At 47.3% G+C, this 24,243-nt stretch overlaps 1 protein-coding gene across 7 annotated transcripts in view; it reads left to right on the top strand.

The window, feature by feature from the left end:
• Nucleotides 1-23,794, top strand: part of NCOA1 (nuclear receptor coactivator 1) — a 262,449-nt gene extending 238,655 nt beyond the window's left edge. For 3 of the 7 annotated variants that reach the window (XM_032790522.2, XM_075063579.1, XM_032790523.2), the window contains 8 exons: nt 2,195-2,363; nt 6,115-6,429; nt 6,899-7,000; nt 9,747-10,146; nt 11,469-11,643; nt 16,204-16,387; nt 20,479-20,604; nt 22,464-23,794. In XM_032790522.2, coding sequence (XP_032646413.1) covers nt 2,195-2,363; nt 6,115-6,429; nt 6,899-7,000; nt 9,747-10,146; nt 11,469-11,643; nt 16,204-16,387; nt 20,479-20,604; nt 22,464-22,631 — 1,639 coding nt within the window. In that variant the 3' untranslated portion in view covers nt 22,632-23,794. Of the gene's footprint in view, nt 1-2,194; nt 2,364-6,114; nt 6,430-6,898; nt 7,001-9,746; nt 10,147-11,468; nt 11,644-16,203; nt 16,388-20,478; nt 20,605-22,311; nt 22,369-22,460 lie in introns of all 7 variants that reach the window. The other 4 variants (XM_032790530.2, XM_032790529.2, XM_032790528.2 and 1 more) reach the window with 4 other exon arrangements.
• Nucleotides 23,795-24,243: the final 449 nt, after the last annotated feature.

The following is a 24,243-nucleotide window of genomic DNA, read 5'->3' as shown; positions in this document are numbered from 1 at the left end:
TGGCTGGTGGAGACACTCAGGCCACCGCCGAAACCCCGGAGCAGGGCAGGCTGACCTGCTCAGCCCGCTGCCACTCTGGAGTTCCGGCTGCTGGCCCCTTATCAGTGGGGTCCCCACCGCAGTCCCACTCACCTTGCTTCCAGCTCAGGCCCCCTGCCAGACAGGGTCCAGGCCTCCAGCCCTGCTCAGCCCTACCAGCCGCCAGCTCCACTCACCTCAGCTGCCAGTCTGGGGTTCCAGCCAGTTAACAACTGATCACTCAGAAACCTGTGCTCAGCTTAAAGTATCCAAATATGTGCCACCAGACATTGGAAAACTTAGCAAGGAAAAGCAAAGGCAAGGATCACACTAAACTGATAAGATCTGCATTTTATTTTAATTTTAAATAAAGCTTCTGAAACATTTTGAAAACTTTGTTTACTTTACATATAATAGTAATTTGGTTATATATTATAGACTTATAGAGAGACACCTTCTAAAAAACGTTAAAATGTATTACCAGCACGCGAAGCCTTAAACTAGAGTGTATACATGAAGACTCGGTACACCACTGCTGAAAGGTTGCCGACCCCTGTCCTAGCCCAAGGGAGCCCTGAGATCATTAAGGGCCTTGTGGCACTACTGTATTGCATAGAAGTCATAGCACAGTGGTGTCAAACCTACCGCCTGCTGGCGGATCTGGCCTGCATGATGTATTTGTGTGACCTACATGGCATGCCCTCTGGTTGTGCAGAATCTAAGCTTCAATTAAAAAAAAAAAAAAAAAAAAAAACGTTTCTCCTCTTGGCGGGAGGAAACCTTCCAAATGTGAACCATGCGTAAGAGACATCATGATGTCTGCATGGAGCCTGCACCAGTGAGTCAGAGGGGCGAACTCCCTTCTCGTGCTAATCCGGTTGGAGCATCAGCACTGAGACCAATGATGTCATGGCAGCCTCAATATTTACTGACAGTTCTAGTATGTCGAATGGGGTCGGGGTGGAAGTGAAACCCTTGACAGGGTGCCATTTGGGAGTTGCCGCAGAGAAGGAAATACAGGAATAAATCAGTCTGGTTACTAGTGATGGCCTCATTGCTCACTGGATGTCTGAGTGAACCTTCCACTCATATCATTGGGGTCTCCGATGTGGATCAAGGGCACTCTGCCACCTCCAGCCCACAATTTAACCTGGAATCCAGCCCTTTCCTCTGAATTTGATGCCCCTCCTGTGGGCTGATGGAGTGTTTGTGGTACAGGAGCCAGTACAGCTAGATGTGTAGTTGCAGCTTTAACACACACAAATTTGGTTTGATATGAAGCTACAAGCAGCAGGGATCTTTGTTACAGACTGAAGCAAGCCCCATTCTTTACCTCTCCCTCCCCTTCTTCCTCTGTTCCTGTACTGGAGTCTAAGAAATTCCAGTGCCTTATATTTCTTTCCCTGGATTAAACTATGTGTATTGGCTGCAGTGTTCCTGATCAGATTAGTTTCAGTTACTTACTGTACATCTGGTCCTCATCTGGAGCTAAGAGGATAAACAGGTCTGCTCCTTGGGAACCGCTGGCATGTTTAAGTTCTCTTCTTTGTGCTTTTCTAGAAGTGTGATGTGCCATAGCTCCCTTCATTGTGTCAGGCCCAGCAAATCCCATTGACGCCAATCAGTCACGTCATTGGAACGTCTCTCATTACATATTAACCTCGTCCCCAAGAATATCAAGGGGGAAATTCTTCAGGCTTCTTATTTTTGTGCCTAAACAGTTCCCTTTGCCTTCAGTGGCTTTAGTGTCAGCTGTTCTGACTTTTCCCAAACCTCTCTGGTTTTGTGTTTCCAAAGGATTCTCTGTACTGAACACCTGCTGTCTTTCCCAGCCAATGGGACATTTGCCGGCACAAAACCTGGAAAAATCAAGGTTTGATAAGAATTTTGTTGAGGCTCTGAAACTCAACCCTGCGCACAGGTCCAGGAATAGTCTGAAGTGGTGCCTAAACGTTGTGCAGGGGTGAAGTTCACCCTCGGTGCGTTCCAAACATCACTTTGGGTTCGCTTGCTAGATCAGAGTGAGTTGTTGCATGGACTCAGAACCAGTTAGGCAAGTGAGCATGTCAGCGAGAGGAACCCTGCAGAAGCAGTTCTCCCATGTGGGGTCCTTGCAGCCGAAATGCAGAGCTGTTTTCGACACTGAACATCTCTGTTTGCTTTGTCGTCCATACAGCCAGTGTATCGCTTCCCAGCTGGACGAACTCCTATGCCCCCCCACCACGCCAGAGGGCCGGAATGATGAGAAAGCCCTCCTCGAGCAGCTTGTGTCCTTCCTGAGTGGCAAAGATGAAACTGAGTTGGCGGAATTGGACCGAGCTCTTGGGATTGACAAATTGGTTCAGGTAGCAAGTGATGTGCTTGGGGTGGGGGGACTGGTAGAGGATTGTGTATGTGGCCAGGTGCTGAGGCCTGATAATGGGTGCAAATGAGGGCTTCCAACATCTGGTGCTTGCTTGCCAGATGTGGATTGGAACAAAAGAGCACATTAGGCTCAAAGAGGATACTTAATACCATGGCATTTTTCAGTGCGCTCTACCAAAAAGTTGGACAATATCCCCATGAAATACAATATTGTGCCCCCTGCTTTTAAAACGTGATCCGTCGTGGGAAACGTCAGCCTCTCAGAGGTGGTTGAACGTATTTATCCTTGAATGGCTCGTGCAGTGGGAAGTGGGGAGAGTTGGCAGGCTTTCCTGCCTCACCATCTTCCTTTGGGGTTAGAGTGCAGAAGAGAACTCCAGCTGGAATCTCACAAGTAGAGATTCCTGAGCCTTAATTATACTGCATAATATATGCTTAATGGCCCTGCTGGTACAAAAATGCACAGCCTTTACCACCAAGCCTGGCTTTCATTGCAGCAACCCCTGTCTCCAATTTAACCGCAGGCTGATAGGTTGTTCCCCAGTCCCCTCAATATTGCCATTGTGCAGCACATGCAGTGGCCCAGATCCTGCCTCAGAGCTGCGCAAACAGAGCTTAATCCCGTAAACCCCAATGGGGTTCCGCCTGGGTGCACACAGATCCAATGGCAGGATCTGGGCCTCTAAGAATATGCCGGGTTTTCATAAATAATGAAGAACAGCACTGCTTGAAGAAATCCTGATCATAGGAAAGATATATAAAGAACAGAGACATACAAGTAATGAAATAGTTTGTGACTGTTTCTGTGATTTATTTTTCCAGTTCAGACAATACTTACACACACACGTTGTTTCCAAAAAAATTAGTAAAACCAAAAATCTGTCATTAATTTTAGTGCTCTTGGAATGGACGTAGAAAGGGAGCTCTAGAGAGTGAATTCCTCTCCTCTTCCAAGGCCTCTTTCTTTATCCCTAAACTCAAGGGGGCTTCTGCCACTGAGCCCCCACAGAGCAACCACACAATAGCAGTGCAACTTCTTTACATCGCCCTATCGCTGTACCACAGCTTTAATCTAGAGACAAGGCTAAATTTTCTTGTGTGACTATTGATTTGGGGTGACTAATCTGAGACACCTTATAGTAGAGTTGTTTTTCAGGAAATTCCAAGCATCTGCTCTCTCAATAGCAGACCCCTTTTAAGGCATCTCATCTTGGGCATCAAACTCACTAGCCACTTTTAAATTCTGTCTCCCTGGCACGTTCAGTCACTGATTCGTCTGCTGAGGTTGCCAGTAAAGATGCCAGTTGTGGTACGGTGGTTTTCGTGCCATGATCTCCTATCCACCAGGACCCAGATTACAATCTACCAAACTCAGTTCATAAAGGCCACCCAACACCATAACCACACCAGGTAACTTTCAGTGTTGTTCTTAGGGAGGATACTAAGCATTTGACCTTCTCTCTAAAATACTGAAGTAAGATGCCTTGGAGCACAGAGCCTGGGGCCCAGAGTTATGTGAGAATGCCAATCATTTTCCCTCTTGAGCCAGCAAATTCCCTGTTTAATAGTCTATGGCTCTGAGTATCGTCTCATGTTTGGAATTGAAATCCAGCTTTACTCCCATCCAAGTATCGTTTCTTTAATATTAATCTTGGGCTTTTTCCATGGCTCCAGATGAATCTTTGTAATAACTTATGTAATGTTATAAAATATGTATTGGACATAAATGTTTATGGGGACAGCATTCAGAATTTGGGAAGAAGTTGATTTCGATAGTTTCCCCCTCAGATACATAATTGAAAAGTACCTCATCTTCCTAAACCAGTTAGTATTTCCTTGGGTACGTTGTACAGACTTACCCTTACTCTTACTATCAAGTTGTTTATCATTAGGCCAAAGTATTTCTGACCCACCTGGAACTAACTCAAATATACTCTTGCCTTAGGGTATGTCTTCACTGTAGAGTTACCTTAGCCCACCTCCTGTCCACAAACGAAACCTTCTCAGCTGAGTTTACTGTTGCTTTCAGCCTGAGCTAGCTGGCACAGCAGGGTATGGGTTAGAGCATTGGTGCCGCTTTCTCTCAGGCTGGTCACCTATTGACTTTGCAGGGAGGAGACAGTCCTGCTGCACCTTCCTGTAATTCCCGCCCCCTAGAATGACAGACAAGATCTTCCACAATTCACTAGGAAGGAATCATGGAGTGGCTCAGCTAACTGCAGCACAGAGCCATGAGATTCCTCCCAGATGTCCTAGCAACACACATGGCTACATGCAGCAGCAGCAAGGGTGCAGTAATTCAGGCATGGTATTGCACACAGAGTGGCTGCTCACACCCAGGCACCAGTCACCTGAGTGAACTCTCTGCAGGGAAGACATACCTCTAGAAAGTAGCAAAACCTCTGAGTTCATTTCCCCTGACTCAGAACCAATGCTGAAGGTTGCTGAATGATTTCAAGCACCTGATGGGATAGGGCTCCTAATCTGGTAACTGATTGTCTAAGACCACCTCTCTGCTGCAGCATCAGACAGGGAGTTGTGGTCACGTGAAGTGCTCGAGTTAACCTAGCCCCCAGGTTAATGAGGCAGGGCTGAAATCAGGATGTTTTTCAGTGAGCTGTTCTCCATTGTGGAATTTACCTCCCACATTGAGTGAAAGATGGGGTTTTTACATAGCACATAGTCAATGTCACAAGCTTAGCCGTTTACTCTCTGCTGGTCCCAGTTATGTTGCTCTACCTGGAGTAAAGCTAAAGCAGAACAGTGTGTCTCCTATTTCCCCCATGGAAGCTTCCTCAGAGAGGTCTGATTTGGCTTGCTTGCATATACTGACCCCGATCCCGGACTGCAGCTGAGGAGCCCACAGCACAGCTCAGAAAGGCACACTCCTCGATCCAGATCTGACTGTGCATTGATCTGGTCACCCTGTGTAAGTGAAAGCAGCTTGAAGGCTATTACTCCAGCTGTCAAAGGCTTCTAGGGCTATCATGATTGCTGGGCACAGGGAAGCCCCAGCCGCAACCTGTTTCCTCTGGCCACCTCCCCTTTGCAGCCTGCAATAGGAGGGTAATGTAGGAGATTCTCCTGTTCCCCTGGCCTTGAATTGATTCTCCCACTGTCACAGCACAGCCAATGATGGGTGCTTCCCTTTAGGGACCTAAATAAATGGCGAGATTTTCCAAACAGCCCAGCTCCTAGTGCAGACCATGGAGAGTCCTCCCCACCCCCTGTCAACACTCCTGAGAACAAAGAATCTCCTGCCCCTTCCTCCCCTCCCCTTGACACCAGTGGGAAATGAGCTCCCTGGAAAATCTGGACCCAACTGCATGTGCTGAGACCTTCTGAAAACTGTGGCCTTTGTTCATGGCCAAGCAAAAAGTCCTTTTCCTTGTGAAGGTTTTTTAGGCCTCTGGCCCTGAGGAGTGAGCTATTAATTGTTCTTCCTGCAGTTGCTTTTTGGAACATTCCCAGTGACTAGACTCAAGCGGGCTGGAGTGTGGTCGGCTGTAGCAGTGTAGTGAATGCCAGGGCCAGCCGTTGGGTTAATCCTAGGAACAGTCCATTCTGCCTATGCTGGAGGAGCCTGAGAAGTGAAGGTTGGGCCCTTTCAGTTGGGCTTTGCCACCTTCTCTGGGAAGTGGAACACATGGCAGTTGCTTTGTGTGTTAGAAACTCTGCTGGGATTTTTGTCAGCTAAGAAGAGGTCTCACTTTTGTCCCCCTTTTTGAACAGGGAGGCAGCCTGGAAGTGCTGACTGACAGATTCCCGCCACAGCAAGCGACACCGTCTCTTCTAATGGATCAGAAGCCTGGCCTGTACCCCCAGCCTTATTCTTCTGCTTCTCCTACTGCTAATCTCCCCAGCCCTTTCCAAGGCATGGTCAGGCAGAAACCTTCTTTCGGGCCCATGCCGGTTCAGGTACCACCGCCCCGAGGGGCTTTCACCACCAACATGGGAATGCAGCCACGGCAGACTCTAAACAGGCCACCGACAGCGCCCAACCAGCTGAGACTTCAGCTGCAGCAGCGGCTACAAGGGCAGCAGCAGGTAACTATTCACTTTGGTTTTATGGGGAATCCAGAACTCCCAGCTAGAGCTGCCTAGCAGTCAACCTCTTCCCCTCCAGCTGTGCTTGCAGGTTACAGAAGTCTGTAAACTGCCACACACTGGGTTTTGCGCAGCACTTCTTCTTATGTGGGGCCAGCCCATCCCACAAGCTCTGTCATTAGGATGCCCCTCTGTAAGAGAGCAGCAGAAGGATATGCACCAGGAATAATGTGAAGGAAATGGACTTAATGAAAAAGTACTGTGTTGCCATTTTGCAGTTAGAAGAGATTGTGGGGAACTAGTAAGAGTCCCTTTAAATGAATTACCTGCTTCTCAGATAAGGAGGGAGGAAAAACACAGGGTAGAAAACTGCTGTGGGATGCCAGTTGCCGTTGGTGGGTCTGTAGATGTTTTGTACCTGACCAAAACAGGTGTAGAGCTGTAAGGTCTTTCTGATTTCCTCCTCCAGCTGATACACCAAAATCGGCAGGCGATCCTGAACCAGTTTGCAGCAAATTCTCCAGTCGGCATCAGTATGAGGGCAGGCATGCAGCCTCAGATTACGCCTCAGGTAATGGTTGGAAGCCACATGTTGGCACCTGTATCAGCCCAATGGAAATTAGTACTGTGTCACTAAGGGCCTGTACCACTGATCTGTAAGCAGCAATAAGTTCAGTCTATTCCATTGAGAATAACTGCAGAGTGAGGTACTACTCAACGTGAGTAAGGGTAGTAGAGTATGGCCCCAAATGAATTTTCTGTGTAGCTGACTGTGGATATTATCTTCCTCCTCTGTACAGCATTTCCACCTGAAATTCTCTATTGCAGCTTGGAGATGAGTGGTGCTGGCTTGGACTTCCTTGAGAAGGGTCCCTTTGTAATGGATGACATTCTCTTATACTTGAATCTCTAGTGAATCTTGTGTAATGATCCTGCAAAGCCCCAGGTCCAGGAGTTCTATCCACTTTCAGCAAAGTGGGATCAAATATCTGCTCAATATAAGGGGAAAAAAAGGTGGAAGGTGTAGCCATATTCTGGTAACTTTGTTCCATACGGTGGGTTTTTATTGGTGCTGCCTTGCCACCCCCAAACCATTACTGACTCCAACGTCTCTGTGAAGACTCCAAACTGTTTTGATGAGTTTTTTGGACATCTCTGATATTCTGTCAGGCACCATAGCTGCAGACAAAACTATGTAATAGTTTCCATTGCAATGCTTTGTCTTCAGCTGCTGCTAACTTTCTCAAACTTTCTCTTCTGGGCTGAAATTTTCCACTGTGATATTTTATTAACTTTGAGCAAATCTGGTTCAGCCATTTGGGAAACAAACCCATAGTTTATAGAAAATTCTTGAAAGAGATGGTTTTGAACAGCCTTACAGTCAAAATAGCTGGGTTAGAGAATTGAACTATGGCATGGAAATAGCCCTCAACTGACAAGAAGCGCCTTCAAGTCTCTGTGAAAGTGGGGGTTGATTTGAACAAGTTATGAATGTTTGAAAATAGCATGCTCTGCAGTGCTCTGCAATGGAGTAGTCACATTTCTCACTGCTATCATTATTGTGGTGGTGGCAAGAGACGCTGTCATGCCAGGAGCTGTATGCTCACAGAGAAACACACAGCCCTGCTGTAGAGAGCTTACAGTCTAAATAGACAAGATCGACAGAGGGGGTAGGAATCGGAGACATCGAAAGGTGAGGGGCCTTGCCCAATGTCATAGAGCAGGCAATTGAGCCCAAGTCTCCTGGTTTCCAATGCCCTCTCCACTAGGCGACACTGCCTGCCTCACTGAGTGTGCACTTTTTGTAAAGTAGGCCAAGGGAAATGGCCCCTAGCAACAGTTGCTTGGATCACTGCAGATCTAGTACGGCACATCAATGTAATGTGCACAAGCGCTTCACAGGCAGGTGAGAAGATAGGTCCTGCCCAGGAATGCTGAAAACTCCTAAACAGAGAAAACTCAGACAAAGAGAGAGGTTGGGGACAGGGCTTGACATTAAAGCCCAAGTGATAGAGCACTTTGAGCTGGTACAGTCCAGAGAGCAAACACGATGCTACTGAACAACTGCAGACTGTCTGGGCCGGGCCGTGGGCGGCCGGTGGGCACCGGTTGCCATCAGGAGATGTGTAGTGGAGGTGGGGTCGAGCTGGGTCAGGATACCAGGAAGTCTGAGTCAGGCAGCAGGTTACAGAAAAGAGCCAAGTAGCGGAGCTGGGGACAGGCACCAGAGTCTCAGGTTCACAGTAAGGCAGGTCTAGCATGGAAGCAAGCAGGCAGTCTGTGTCCTGGCTCAGACAGCTCCCTGTAACGGCTTCCTGGCGCTTATACTGGCGTGGGCCAATCAGTGAGCTGCAGGGCTGCCACCCAGGCTCCGCTGAATACTCCTTCCTGCAGTGTCTAGCTTCACAGGGTCCCCCAACAGAAACCTGGCCTGAGCTCCCGGTGGGGTTGAACCTTTGGGAGCCCAGAGCCTCCATTGTCTCAAGTTCTAGTTCCACAGATGCTGACAGACTCCACAGTGAGGGGTGCTCCAGTATGGTGACTCACGTTGGCAGAGCTTGGAAGAGAGCCACCGCCTTTCTTCCCCCAGTTTCACCCCTGAGTACCATGGACTTTTAAAATGTCATTTGTAACGATTATATGGCGATACAAGCAAGACAGGATTATGATGCCAACTAAGCAGGAACAGGTGGCGGGGGCGGGGGGCGCAGGCACGAAGAAAGGGAATCTGGTGGGGAGATTGGGATAGCGGGAAGAGGGAGATTGCTCAGTGTGCAGGGAGCGGTATGAAGTGAGTGATTGTGCTGAGAGCGTCCAGCAACAACTGTTGTTAAAGGCTAGGTTGTGGTAGCAGGGTGGGATCTAAAGCAAAACAAATGGTCTTTTTTTGACAGGCGTTTTTCTCGTTAGCAGCTGCATGAAATGACACAAAGCTGAAATTTTTGCCAGTAGCTGCCCCTGCAGAGGGGGAGCCCCTTGCAAAGGTTTCCTGTTCATAGCCAGGCTAATAACATGTGTTTCAAATCCCAACTCTCCACAGTCTTTCAAGCTTTTATGGGGTGAGCATGTGAGATTTTCCATTCAGTTACAGGAATGAGCATGTACAGAGGCAGCTCTTTAATATTTCCAATCTGCTCTGCCTTTGATCTGCCCAAACTGGCAGATTTACAGAGCTTCCCCAATTGCTCTTCGGGGCTTTTAGCTCTCTTTGCAAAATGATGATTGACATCACAGGCCGCCGGAAAGGGCATTTGTCCATCTCCCGGATGGTACGGTTACCGTTATCGTAACGTTCACATCTACCTCCTCCTCTGCAGCCACCTCTGAATGCACAGATGCTGGCCCAGCGCCAGCGAGAACTGTACAGCCAGCAGCACCGGCAGAGGCAGCTAATGCAGCAGCGAGCCATATTAATGAGACAGCAGAGCTTCGGGAACAACCTTCCTCCCTCGGCTGGACTCCCAGTGCAGATGGGGGCAGCTCGCCTCGCCCAGGCACCCCCACAGCAGTTCCCCTATCCCCCCAACTACGGTACAAATCCGGGGAACCCTCCCACCTCCACCAGCCCCTTTTCTCAGTTGGCATCGAACCCTGAGGCAGCACTGGCCAGTCGCAACAGCATGGTGAACAGAGGGATGATGGGGAATGTTGGAGGGCAGTTTGGTGCTGGGATGACCCCTCCCATGCAGCAGAACGTCTTCCAGTACTCGGGGTCAGGTACGTCTTTGGCTGTGCCCTTAAAGTGGAATATGCATTCAGTGTCTGCTTCATCAGGTGATGCTTTAAGTATGTGGAGGTATGAGTGGGGGCAACAAACGATGCAAGTAAATAAATATACTGCACGATCAACGTAATGACTTCAGTGCGTACCCCTTAGCCCCAAGTGGAGGAAATCCAGATCAGGCCATAATTACACAGTGCTTTTCATTTGCTGATCTCCAAGAGCTTTTCAAAGGTGGGTAGGAATCATTATCCCCAATTTATGTATGGGGAAACTGAGGCACAGAGCGAGGCCTTGACTTGCCCAAGGATTGCAACCCAGTTCTTCTGACTGCCAGTCCAGCTGTGTGTCCACTATAGCGTGCTGCCTTTGCATTCCATTAGTGCCATTCACTTGAGGATCTCAGTGTACGTACTGCAAGTTCTGGGAAGGCGCCTCATTCTTCAGGCTCCATGTTCCAAATGCACCCCTCAGACAAGGTAGAGATCTCTAGAAGTTGATACCATTTAAGTAAATAATTGTATTTCCCTTTTTAAAAAGAGGGAGAGAAATTCAGAGTGGCCATTTTAATTAAATTACTTTAAATTTACATTCAGAAGCTAAATGTCTGAAAAAGGCTAAATCCTTATGCATGCTCTGATTAGATATCGGAAATAAGCTGCAGATGGAGGTTATTTCCTGTGTACAGATTATGTGGGTGGCTCAGATTGAATCAGTGAGTTCGTCCAGAATTGGCTGCAGATGGACATCTTTGTACTGCACCTGCTCCACATGTTTTTACACTTAAGCAGCACTTTTTCATAATGTAAAAAGAATTCAGTTTGAATCTGGCAAGATAGATCTGGGTTCTATAATTAATCAATAGAGACAATTACCCCACAGCTATCGCGGATTTGGAAACCAACTAAAATTGTCCTGCCAAGTCAACAATGACATTGTCTTGTTCTCCAGTACAGTTACTTCAGCTCCTTCTCCAGGCAGCTGTTCTCTGGAATAATACCCCTCTCTTTATGGCAAGCAGCTTCTGGGTTCCCCCCACCATTTGGCTACAAAATGCTGTATTCGGGTAATACAAATAACCAAAAAAAGGGAGAGGAGGGATGCCTAAGATCAAAAGTTCAGGCTGATGTTTCAGATTTAACTGCAGCACCTGAAAAAAAGGGGAAATCCTCACAAGACACTACTGGAATAGTAAGGTAATACTCTGCGTGAGTAAAGCTGGCAGACTCAGGTCCTGAGGGATTAAGAACAAGCTTATTAAGTTATGGCGTGGTCGTCCGCACAGTTTGCAGTGAAGCCATCTATGTGTTGTTCCCAGGCATGGGTCAGCAAAGTGAGCCTGCATTCGCTCCATCACTCAGCCCCAGTAGCCCTCTGATGTCGCCGCAGATTCCTCCTTCGCAGAGCCCCATGCTCCAGTCAGCTCCACCGACCCCTGGATACCAGTCCCCAGACATGAAGACTTGGCAGCAAGGAACAATGGGGAATAATAAGTAAGTCTAAGCTCAGGTCAGAGTAATGTGCACGCAGATGGTAGGAGCAATAATTGCTGAGGTCTGCGCTCCTGCCCCCAACTGGTCTGGAAGCAGGGGACCCAGGGTAACAAAACATGGCTCTATGGATACTGACATCACAATCGTCAAGGGGATTCAGCACCAAAATCACAGGCTTCTTCCACAGCAGATCTCCTTTAGCTATGAGTCCATAGTAGGTTGCGATGGTCCCTGGGCCCAGACACTAGAGGGAGACATGGTTACACATGCACTAAGCCAGTGTCCTACACCAGCCCATCCCCTAACCATTCACCCTGCTGGGAAGCATGTTGGGTTCTCAATAGAACATCCATCCAGCCGTGACCTTTAACTATATAATTACCTTGTAAAAAACCAGACCAAAAGCAGGGTGCGCTCTCCAGTTTCTCATAGAATCATAGAATATCAGGGTTGGAAGGGACCTCAGGAGGTATCTAGTCCAACCCCCTGCTCAAAGCAGGACCAATCCCCAGACAGATTTTTTGCCCCAGTTCCCCAAATGGCCCCCTCAAGGACTGAACTCACAACCCTGGGTTTAGCAGGCCAATGCTGAAACCACAGCCTGTTTCCCCCATCTACACAACAGAAATAACCATTTCTAAACACATTTCAGAAGTGTGGTTGTGGCCCATGTGCACTGTGGTGTTCTTGCCCCTGTGGACAGAAATCCCTCCATGAGTCCTGGGTGGATAACTAGGCTAAAAGATGATCATAACAAGTTTATCTCTGATCACACAGGCAAGAGGAGGAGGTGCTATAAAACACATGGGGAACATGACCGTTTCACTACAGTGTTTAAACATGGGCTTTTCCCTTCTCTCTCCTATTTTCCTGTTGCACTGCAGCTATTGCAGTGAAAAGCCCCCTAGAAATGCCTGTAAATTACGAAATGTCCTGTCTTGGTTCTGAGTCTAGAATAACACACACTCTGATCAGGAAGGGAACATAAAAACCTGCAAAGACCAACAGGAATTTGTCTTGTATGGTCTGACCTGTTTACAGTATGCAGTAGGGTAAGCTAATGCCTGTACTGCAGTTCGATGATGTTCTGTGTTACATAAAAGAGCTAAGTACCCATAGTGGGCAGTGAGGTGCATCAGTGTGGTGATGGGGGAGGAAGGTATCATCCATCTCCCTCCATTGCCTTCAGGAAACACAGTGCCTCAGGCTCCTATCAATCTTGCCTCTTCCACCAAAGACTTCAATAGTTACAGCACCTCATACAAACTGGACACTTCGCACTTCTCATAACACAAATAAAAGGAAGTTCTTCTTCACGCAGCGCACAGTCAATCTGTGGAACTCCTTGCCTGAGGAGGCTGTGAAGGCTAGGACTATAACAGCGTTTAAAAGGGAACTGGATAAATTCATGGTGGTTAAGACCATAAATGGCTATTAGCCAGGATGGGTAAGGAATGGTGTCCCTAGCCTCTGTTTGTCAGAGGATGGAGATGGATGGCAGGAGAGAGATCACTTGATCATTGCCTGTTAGGTTCATTCCCTCTGGGGCACTTGGCATTGGCCACTGTCGGCAGACAGGATACTGGGTTGGATGGACCTTTGGGCTGACCCGGTACGGCTGTTCTTATGTTCTTATGACAGAGAAGTTCCCCACAATGATTCCGAGAGCACAGCTTTTAGAAAAACATCCCATCTATATTTAAAAATTGTCACTACAACCCTTGGTAGATTGCTCCAATAGTTAATTACACTCACTGTTAAAAAATTACACTTTATTTGTCTAGTTTCAACTTCCAGCCATTGGATTATGTTACACCTTTCTCTGCTAAACTGAAGAAACCATTCTTAAATATTTGTTCCCTATATAGATATTTATAGATTGTGATCATCACCCCTTAACTTTGCTTATTAAGCTAAGTAGATTGAGCTCCTTGAGTCTATCGCTACAAGGCAGGTTTTCTAACCCTTTAATCATCCTCATGGCTCTTCTCTGACTCCTCTCCAATTTATCAACATCCTTCTTGACCCCATATTCCAGCAGCAGTTGCACTAGGGCCAAGTACAGAGGTGAAGTAACCTCTCTGCTCCTTCTCAAGATTGCCCTGTTTATGCATCCCAGGGAACACACAAACTCCAACAAATCACTTCATGTCCTTTATTTCAGGGCTCGCTTTATTCTGAGACAGAGCAGGCAACTCAAACACTCTCAGCAGCCCTTCAGCCCTCATCTCCCTTCTCCGGAGCTCAGGCTGTGCCTTAGACAGTTCCCTGGGGTGTCAGTCTGTGCTGTGGAACTGCATTTCCCAGAATGTGCTGCTCTTAAAGGGCCCAAGCACTGTAATGGGATGGGCTGTGCACCCCAGGCCCAGGATCCTATTACAAATGTATTATTCATATTGCTGCTGTTCAGTATTTTGCAGCCGTGCAAGACGTTAAAAGCCGTGGTCTCTGCTCCAGAGAGCAACAATCTAAATCGCAGACCTGACCCAACAAGACACGCAGTAGAGAGGGAGTGAGACTCAGGGGTACAATTCACAGGGAATACTGAGCAGGATTAGAGAGGATGTGACCTCGGGATACAACCAGGGAGATCTCTGCTGGAACACTGTCCCCACTTCTGCTGTCCCTACATTAAAAAGGAGGTTGAAAAATTGAAGAGAGCTCAGAGAAGAGCCATACAAATGATATGAGGGCTGGAAAACTTGCCTTGCAATGAGAGACTAAAGGAGCTCAATCTGTTTAGTTGGTTGCAGAGGAAGAGAAAAGGCAGCTTAATCCTAGTCTGTAAATACAGTACCGCCACAAGAAGTGCCTGATGCGAAAGGGCTCTTTAACCTGTCAGAAAAAGATTTGGAGGGACAATGGTTGGTTGACAGCTCTACTTGTTGGCTGATTTTTGTGGGTGTTGGGTGAGAAGTGTGTTTTGGTGAGAGGTTAGAGGGATTTGGCAGACGGAACCCAGACGTACCCTGGGAGTCCATGGAACTAAAAGGTCACGGATAATTTTTGTGTTCTCCATCCACCATGAATTCCAACATGCCTGTCTTCTCGTTTCATTTGCTCAGTAATTTGGCCGAGACAGAAGAATCGCTTCATTGATTTGGTTTCAGGCTGGTACAGTGCAGAACGGCTCCAGTACAGTTGCTCCAATTAGGGGATAATCTCAATCTCTTTGTTATATATAAAGCAATAAACGGCTGCCCAGATTGATTAAGATGCTCAGCCGCACTTGGGCATTTCATCAGTCTCGGAGGCCATCTGTTGGAGTGCTGCAAAGCAATACAGATTATGGCTGTTAGACAGCAAACCAGAGCAGGGCATTTTATTACTGTATTCTCTCTCCTCTTGCAAGAGCTGAGTTGCCTCTTAGATCTTCCACAGACTATACAGCTGAGGATTGGTGTAGAAAGACATGATCTGATCTAACACGCACTGAAGTCAGTGGAGAGCCTCCCGCTGACTTGGGTCAGGTCCATAATGCTCTGGATGAAGGTCCAGCCCAGGCACCATACCATTTCCTTCCTCCCTTTCTGTAGGGGTCATTGCTGACAGATTTTCCTGGAGCTCAATGTGTAAATGCTATATAGAAGTGTTTCTCAGATGGTCCGTCCTGACCCACCAGTGGGTTGTGGGGCCCTAGGCAACTATAGACTTCTCCCACCCCAGTGTGGAGCTGGGGTGAGCCTGCCCCACATTCACCCGCCAGCAGCAGCTCCTGTCCTGGCTCCCCACTCCGAACATCATGATGACATGGCACACGTGGTCACAGTGCCACTTAGGTTTGGCCTGGCCACTCCTCTGGGACATATTCAAGCGAGTGGTGGTGTGACCTGGTGCATGGGGTTGCAGTGCCACTCCGGTTTGGCCATGAGGGAGGGGCAGGCGGGCCAAACCTGAGTGCTGCTGTGACTTTCCATTTTGACTTTTGTAAATGTACAGCTGTATTTTTAGGGTTCCATTTGCAGGAGAGTACTTGCAACTCCCAGTGACTTCATCACACACCTCTGAGAGCAGAATTTGGCCCTTTTACTTGTAGGATTTAAAGGGAAAGAAGCAATGAGGTTCTTCAGAAACTAAGTGAGATTTTATAGACACTGCTCTTAACACAATGAGATTCTTTTTAGAGAACTTTTAAAGCAGCTTACGAAGTTTAATATTATCCCTGCTATCGAATTCTGTAGGTTGGTTTAAACATTCTTGGGGAAGGGGTCACTCTGTGTTAAATTCTGTGGGACATTTTCAGAAGGGTGGTATTTTCTTCAGTAGATAGAAGCAGGAAGTCATGAAATTCCTCCCCAGGGGAAAATAAGCCACAGAGATCAGTCTGCTGCAAACATTGCATCAGCTGTTTTTAAAAAAGCCTTTATCATTCCAGATCCATTACCCCCCTACACACACCCTCCCCTTCCTTCTCTGTTACGGACATCTCTGTGGTTCCATTTCTGCAAGGATGCCTGGTGCTGGAGTCACTCTCCATGTTACAATTGGAAACCGAGCCCTGGCCTTTCTGAACTCCTGACTCTGTGTAATCCCTCTTTATTTTTTTGTCTGGGTTAACAGTGTATTCAGCCAAGCTGGGCAGAACCAGCCCACACCTGCGCAGCAGGGAATGTACAACAACATGAGCATTACCGTGTCCATGGCTGGAGGAAACACGAACGTCCAGAACATGAATCCAGTGACTGGACAAATGCAGATGAGCTCACTGCAAATGCCCGGGATGAACTCCATGTGCTCTGAGCAGGTCAGTGTTGCAGCATCCTCATTCACTGGGCACTCCAGGAGTACCAACAGTCGATAATGTCACTCCACTGACCATCAGCCAGTTTCACTGGGGGGTCCCTTAACAGGTCTCTGCCCTTGTTTATGGAGATATACCTATCTCATAGAACTAGAAGGTCATCAAGTCCAGCCCCCTGCCTTCACTAACAGGACCAAGTACTGATTTTGCCCCAGATCCCTAAGTGGCCCCCTCAAGGATTGAACCTGGGTTTAGCAGGCCAATGCTCAAACCACTGAGCTATCCCTCAGCTTTCTCCATTGGTGAGGCGCATATGTCCCACACTAACTTTGTGGTGCTCTCTCTGGGAGTTGCCTGACTCCCTGAGCCAAGGAGCTAATGGATTTATTGCGTTTAAGTTTTCTGTTCCAGGGTTTTTGTATACCAGATGCTTGTTGCTATAACTCCTCAGCATTCTGCATCATGCACACCCCTACCTCTGCTGCCTATTGTCTAGCATGCTGGGTGCCTGGAAATCCTGGCTCATGAGTCATTTGGTGCTTTTGTGCAGACTTAAAAAATGTCCCTGGTGATCTCCCTTTTCTCTGGGATATTTACCTTTAGGTTATCTCCTTCCTGTGCTTGAGAGGCAGGGGCCCATTTCCCATAGTACAGTTAGGTGTGTGACACTGGAGCAAAGGGCTGGAGAGAAGCAGGCAGAGGCCTCTCTCGCTTCACTTGCACCCACAGTTGTAAGCTTAGCTGTGTTTTGAAGCCTTGTGCAACAGGCACCAGATTAGTCAAATTATGAGATAGTTACATCAGCTCACCAGGAGCTGACGGGCATGCATTCAACTCTGCAAAGATAGCGGTGGCTGCACTGAGAGTTCCCAGCTGCTAATGCCTCCTGTTGCCCCTGAGTGTGCCCTGAGGATTCCTTATTGCTAATTAAGGAGAACTTGACATTTCATGGGAAGATGAGGCAGATTTTTTCATATTTAGACACCCCCAAGAAGTCCCCAGGGGGTGGGGGTGGGTGTGGGTGTGGACTGGTAAAACTCCCAGCCAAAATGTCGGAGTGTAATGTGATGGCTCCTTCAGATCCAATATGTCTGCTTGAGTGAGGTACAAGGCCAGTGGGCTGACTTTGGATCTTGTCTTCTAGAAGTCACCAAATCCTTGTTAAGCATCTTTTTCTAAAGCAGGATCCCTACTGTTAATAACCAGTAAGTAACTAGTGTAATAACCAGTTCAGTACCATGGAAATTCACCGTTCTTTCTAGAGCCTTTGGATCAAATTCAGCTCCAGGGCCAGCTGACACCACTCGCACTGAAGTCAGTAGCATGACCCCTGGTTACACCAGGGCTGACTCCTACCCCTTTCCTCTATAGCCAGCTTCTGCAACAACCTTCAGTCACAGAGGATGATGGTATAAAAGTGAACACAGACAGATACATGCGCACATGCACCCTCATGGAAGCCAGGCAGATATGGATCTCCTCTTACACTCCGAAATGACGGCAGTTAGCTATAGCACTCATGCCCCTAGGAACTCATTTCCGGAGACCATCCCTTCAGTGTCTGTGCAGAGTAGTGCAGGTGGCGGAGAGCAAGCTGATTCGCTATCCACCTGTGCACGCTGAGGACTAGGAGGTGCAGTTTGCACTGAGTCTTGCTAGAAAGCAGTGTGGAGCTGCACCAGCACCGAGGGGGCACTTGGACAGATTCTGCCTCCAGAGGTACAGTCTCTTTCAGGATGTTTTGTGTATGCAGCTGCTCACTTTGCATCACCTGTAAGGATGGTGCAGATTGCTTCCTCTAGTGGTGGGGGGCATTCTAGAAACATAATGTTGAAAGGGACCTCAAGAAGTCATCTAGTCCAGCCCCCTGAGCTGTGGCAGGACCAAGTAAATCTAAACCATCCCTGACAAGTGTTTGCTCCGCCTGTTCTTAAAATCCTCCAGTGATGGGGATTCCACAACTGCCCTTGGAAGCCCATTCCAGAGCTTTTCCTAATATTTAACCTAAATTTCTCTTGCTGCAGATTAAGCTCATTACTACTTATCCTACCGTCAGTGGCCATGGAGAACAATTGATTTCCTTCCTCTTTATAACAGCTGTTCATGTATTTGAAGACACTTATGTCCCCTCCTCAGGCTTCTTTTCTCAAGACTAAACAGGCCCAGTTTTTGTAACCTTTCCTCATAGGCCAAGTTTTCTAAACCTTTGATCATTTGTGTTGCTCTCCTCTGGATTCACTCCAGTTTATCCACATCTTTCTTAAAGAATGGTGCCCAGAAGTGGATGCTGTACTCCAGATGAGGCCTCACTAGGGCCAAGTAGTGGCTCCTTCTCCTCCCCAGCTCTTTCCAAGTAACTTGCTCGATTGAAGACCAAGGAGTGAGCAGTCCCCACCCACACTGCTATTGTGGTGGGGGTGTGCAAGTGGCAAGGGAAGCTGCTTGCACGTGCCCTCATGCCTGCACCAAAGGCTAAGCACAGTCTTGTCCAGTGTTGCTTTGTGGCAAGTAGTAGGCCTCTTTAGTAACCATTCGGTCTGAGGGAGATTCCCTCTCTGTTTCCAGGGCCAGACCTGAGATCTCGCAGGTCCAGAAGGGGCTTTAGCTGTTTGGGTTTGTGACTCAAGAATGTGGTAAAGCATCTTTGAGATCCGTTGCGTGACAAGAGGGATCTGTGCTGTATTGCTCTTGGCAGCATCGCCTCTAATTATTTTCATCTGGGAGCATTTGTCTGTCTGCACTTAAAGCTTCTCTGAGCCATGCCTCCAACAGCTGACCTCTCCCAGCCTGTTCTGAAGGGATTCAGTCATGGGGGCTTTCTGAACTGCTCGTTACGGCTGCATTAAACAGTTTGGAAACCAGCCCTAATTATGCATTTGCTGTAGAATGAGCTGGGAACCGAGGGAGCTTGGTTTGAAGAGCACTGACTCAGGCCCTGCTTCGTAGGCCAGATTCAGGTCATCGTGTCCTGGCTAGCACAGGATTAGTCCCTGGTGTCATCTGATGCGTCAGTGTGGAAGCAATATGGAGGCTGAGCCGTTCTGCTCCTCCTGTCAGTTCACTGGAGTTTCACGCTCCCCATAGATAAGATGCTGTAAGGAACCACCAGCAGCCCAAGTGGTGGGCACAAGGGAGCTCTCCTCAGAAGGAACTTGGATAATCTTAGTCCAGCGTGCAATCAGTGAAGCAAACAAGCATTGCAGCCCCTCCATGGCTTCATTCTGCTTCAGCAAATGGAGTGAGCCATCTTGTACAGCAGGGGCACTGAGAGGCTGGGCTTGATGGAAGGTTTTTCGCCTTCCTCTGCAGCATGGGGCACAGGTCACTTGCTGGAGGATTCTCTGCAGCTTGAGGTCTTCAAACCACAATTTGAAGACTTCAATAACTCAGACATAGGTTAGGGGTTTGTTACAGGAGTAGGTGGGTGAGATTCTGTGGCCTGCATTGTGCAGGTCAGACTAGACGATTATAATGGTCCCTTCTGACCTTAAAGTCTATGAGTCTGTGAACTCAGGGGGCCCTTGCCATCCACTTGGTTGTATTACTTTAATTAAAACATTCACTGGCAACTTGCAGCCGGGAGTGAGCTGCTCCCGACACTGCCTGCGGAGTCAGGAGTGCTGCTCACGCTCTGTCTGCAGCCCTGCCCTGGGATCCACGCCTCTCTCACCACCATGTCCACAGCATGGTTAAAGCTGGAAGAGGAAAACGAACTGTGCTCCCTGCACCCCTAGAAGGTTAAAATGGCAGAAGCTGTAGCTTGGGGAGGACGTGGTGGGAAAAGATCGGGGAAGTAGTGATGGGGAAGAGGAGCCCAGCATTTCTAAACTTGTCCTTGGCTCAGAAATTCTGTCACTCGCCTTTTGTGAGGCAAAGCAAAAGAACACTGTAATAAACAAGCTTAGTCCAACAATGTCCCTGAGGCCATTCCAGCCTGTCACGTAGAGTGTGCCAGCATGTAGGCTCCACATACAGAGCCCGGTGCTAGCGCTCTCCTGGGAGCCCTCACTTGCTGCAGAGTTGGGGCTGGAGGATGGGGCACTGGGAAGAGAAAGCAGGTGAACCATCACTGAGCCTTGACCTTGCTTTGACAGGTAAATGAGCCAGCGTTGAGACCCACCGGCCTTTACTGCAACCAGCTTTCCTCCACTGACCTTTTGAAAACAGAAGCAGATGGGGCGCAGGTCAGTAAGAAACTCCTAAGCACAGACCCATCTGAGGTACAAAGAGGAGACATTTGACATGTCTGGGTTGGTCATCTCAGTAACTGTAAACTACTTGCACCTATTTTATCAGCAGGTTTGCCATCAGGGAAGGTTTCTGTAGTGGCAGAGAATAAATTGCAGGACTCAGCCCAGTAGGGCCTTCTATTTTCTGTGTAGTGTAGAGCTAGAATCTGCATTCAATGACAACAACCTGCCTCAGAAATCTTGCTTTATTCTCCTACTCTGATTTAAGCCTGTATGGATCAAAACTTGTTGCTCTGGCAGGAAGGGTAAGTGTCCCCAGCAGTGCGGGGAGCACAGTCAGTGCAATGAGCTGAGCTAGAAAAGTAATTGGACGTTGGAGAGACAGGAGTCGCTAAAATCCTTATCGGCTCTGAGGCTGGCCCCAGGTACAATGACAAACGAGAGATGTTTCTGCTTTTGAAGGGCAGGACTTGCTTGTAGAACTATGGGAACATTTGCAGTCAGAATCCTTGTCTCTGTGACACAATGTGTTGATCACGAGCCCCTTCGTAATGTATCAGCGTGCACTCAGTGCCGCTTTGGGAGTTGTCTGAGCTTGATTACAGTTGAACCATTTGTTCTGTTCAGAGAAAGGGGCTCAGCACTTTCTGCAAATCAGGCCCTTTTAAAGTGTCAAGTTGGAAATCCAAAATAACGAGCAACTTTTGAGTATCTTGGGCCGAGTATTGTCATTCTGCCTTGCAGTACTGCCAGTTTCAGCACAGAGCATGCATCTGTCCAGCAGTCTGGAAAGAACCAGCATTCTACCAGTTTGTTTAGAGATGACGTGTTCTGCTTCAATATGAAATTCTCTTTGTTTCCCCTGTTTGCTGCTGAACTCTAACTGCACCTCGTGCTGCTCTTGTATGCAGTCAGTCTTGCAAAATTCTGCTTGCCTGGGGCAAGGAATTTTGGGCTTTTCGTGGGCTTATAAAAGAGCATCAAACAGTTAACGCTTTTCAGTAGCATTATCCTTAAAAAGCTTGGGTGAGTAGATTTTTGCCCCTGGGCTGGTTACCATTTTCAAAATGGGTAATAACTTTTGTTTTAAATATGTATTTATGTGCCTCCTTGTGTTTTATTAATAACCCATTAAGTATCACAAATCAATTGTACCTGTCACCACTTTTTTCATTTTGCTCAGTTTGGACCACGAAAATCAACTAATCAATTTCACACTTTTAATTTCCTGGTCAGTTTTTCACTTTGTGGCTCTTGTGCATTAGCAGAATAGTGCAGTGTTTGATCTGCAAAGACTGTAGGGAAATGTTAACACCCAAACAAAACAAATCCTATTTTTATTGGAATAAATAAAGAAGGAAAATGTGTCGTACCTCTAGGTTCTGTGACACTTCTACCTTGGTATTGTCCCTTTGATATTCCCTTGCGGTGAGTGGGATGCCATAATGTACCCTATTCAGCAGCCGAGCATAAGCATCCTACCTTGTGTCTTTTGTCTATTTGGCTGCAACTGAAGGGGCTTCAGCAGTATTAAAACAGGAGGAGATTGGTTTCCAGCCTTTGATACTGTGCTCCCCTCAGAGCAGGTATCACGGACAAGATGGCTCTCAGCACAGAGTGATGGCTGGCCGGCAGCTGGAGACATGGGAATGCCAATTTTTTTTTTTTTTTAAATTAAAAACATGTGAATCTTTCAGAGCTCTGATCCAAATGAGTGCAGTAGTTTTCTTTTTATAGGAAAAGAAGACAGAAGAGTTCTTCTCTGTGGTGACTACAGACTAGAGGAATTCTCTAGTGAGTTTCCACTTCACGTAGTACCCAGTCCATAAGCCAAGGGGCCTGTTCCTTTTTTCCTCTAAAAATCTCTCTTGTCTTTTGTGTCCCAGCAGGTACAACAGGTTCAGGTGTTTGCTGACGTGCAGTGTACAGTGAATCTGGTAGGTGGAGACCCTTACCTGAACCAGCCTGGTCCAATGGGCTCGCAGAAAAGCACGACAGGTCCTCAGACCCCTCAGGCCCAGCAGAAGAGCCTCCTTCAGCAGCTACTGACTGAATAACCTCTTTTAAAGGAATGTGAAATTTAAATAATAAGACATACAGAGATATATAAATATATATATATATATATTATATATTTTTCTGAGATTTTTGATATCTCAAACTGCAGCCATTCTTCAGCTCTTAGTGTTTGGAGCAAAAAGGTTTTTTTGTTTCGGGGGTTTTTTTTTTGTTTTGTTTTGTCTTTTGGGGGGTTTTTTTGTTTCTTTTTTGTAAAAGGCGTTGGATGTTGGCAAATAGACAAGGCAGGACAGTCGGTTTCTTGAGCCAAAATTACAGATGATTCTTATTTTTGTAATCAGTTGCTGGCATCTTACTCCAGACGAAGGTTTCTCGGGGAAGTGGGGAAGGGGATGGAGGAAGAAGCGAGTTGAAAGAGACTGCTTCGGAAGGAGGAAGATCATCTCAGTTTCAGCTGGATCTGTCACTGATTTGTGTCTCAGCCCAGTGGGAAGGTGGGGAAAGACACCGGACTTCTATCAGAAAGGCTGTTTTTATTCATGCTTAAAAAACCCAAACACCTTTTCTCCCCTCTGCCCCAGCCCGCTTGTGCGTACAATCAGCTTTTTCTAGCAATCGTGAGTTTGTCAGTTTTAAAGAAAAACAGAGAGTATTTTGACCCATCATTTTTTCCATGTTTTATGCTGGTGTTTAAAGCCTCCTAGCGAGAGAGGCCACAATGTGTATATCACATCGGGGAAAATAATAATAAAAAGACAAAAAAAAGAACAGTTTGGGGGGGAAAAGCGGCAATAATTTTTAGGGAGAAAGATGAGGAGGAGGGGGAGGGTTCTGTCAATTACTGTAGATAAACATTTTCTGATTAAATATTAAATAAAATTAAGCAGTTGTTTTTTTCTGCTTTGATTGTGCTTAACAGCTGAGGTAGCTTAAACTATTTAAAATAATAATAAAAATAATAAAAATTCAACTCTCTGATGGGGGACAGCTTATTTTTTCCCCCTCAAACCTGTCGCTGTACATAGCTCTGATGTCTTGTATACATTTGTTTTCTTCCGTTAGTTGCGATCTCTCTTAAGATCATCGCTTTTTATTTGATTTATGATTTTTTTCCCCTTTTTCTAAAATTATGCTGGTGTGTGGAAAATGTGTAGCTTTGTTGACTGACTGCATTTGCAAGAGATAAACACAAAGAAATGGAGATGGCCGCTAATGTTGTATTGCTTTCTGGTGGCTGCTGTGCAGTGTGTGGATTTTCCCTCTCTTGGGGTTGGAGGTGGATAGGGGCAAGTCTAGTTTTCAGAGGTGCTGAGCATTCAGTGTTCCCACTAGTCAATAGGAGCTGTAGGAGCACTCAGCACTTCTGGAAATGGGCCCCCTAAGCTTCGAAGGGCTAGTTCATTCTGCCCCACGGAACAGCCTGGTCCAACTCCAGTGGGAGGCTTGACACTACCAAAGCCCACAGGGGATGTTGTAGTTGCTGCCACTAGAGAGGAGGGTTCTTGCTCCTGCCCTGCCACTCAGACAGAGCCACCAGCAGTTGCAGAACGATATTTGGTGCCATCTGCTCCCCTCTTGTCTCTAGCATTTGCTCCGTCATTCCCAGCCACATCCCCAGAGGCAGATCCACCTCAGGAAGGAGCCATGGAA

The sequence above is a fragment of the Chelonoidis abingdonii genome, chromosome 3 (genome assembly GCF_003597395.2).
Source record: "Chelonoidis abingdonii isolate Lonesome George chromosome 3, CheloAbing_2.0, whole genome shotgun sequence".
NCBI classification, from domain to species: Eukaryota; Metazoa; Chordata; order Testudines; family Testudinidae; genus Chelonoidis; species Chelonoidis abingdonii.
Note: the sequence above shows the minus strand (reverse complement) of the source record. Positions and strands in the feature narration are given on the sequence as shown.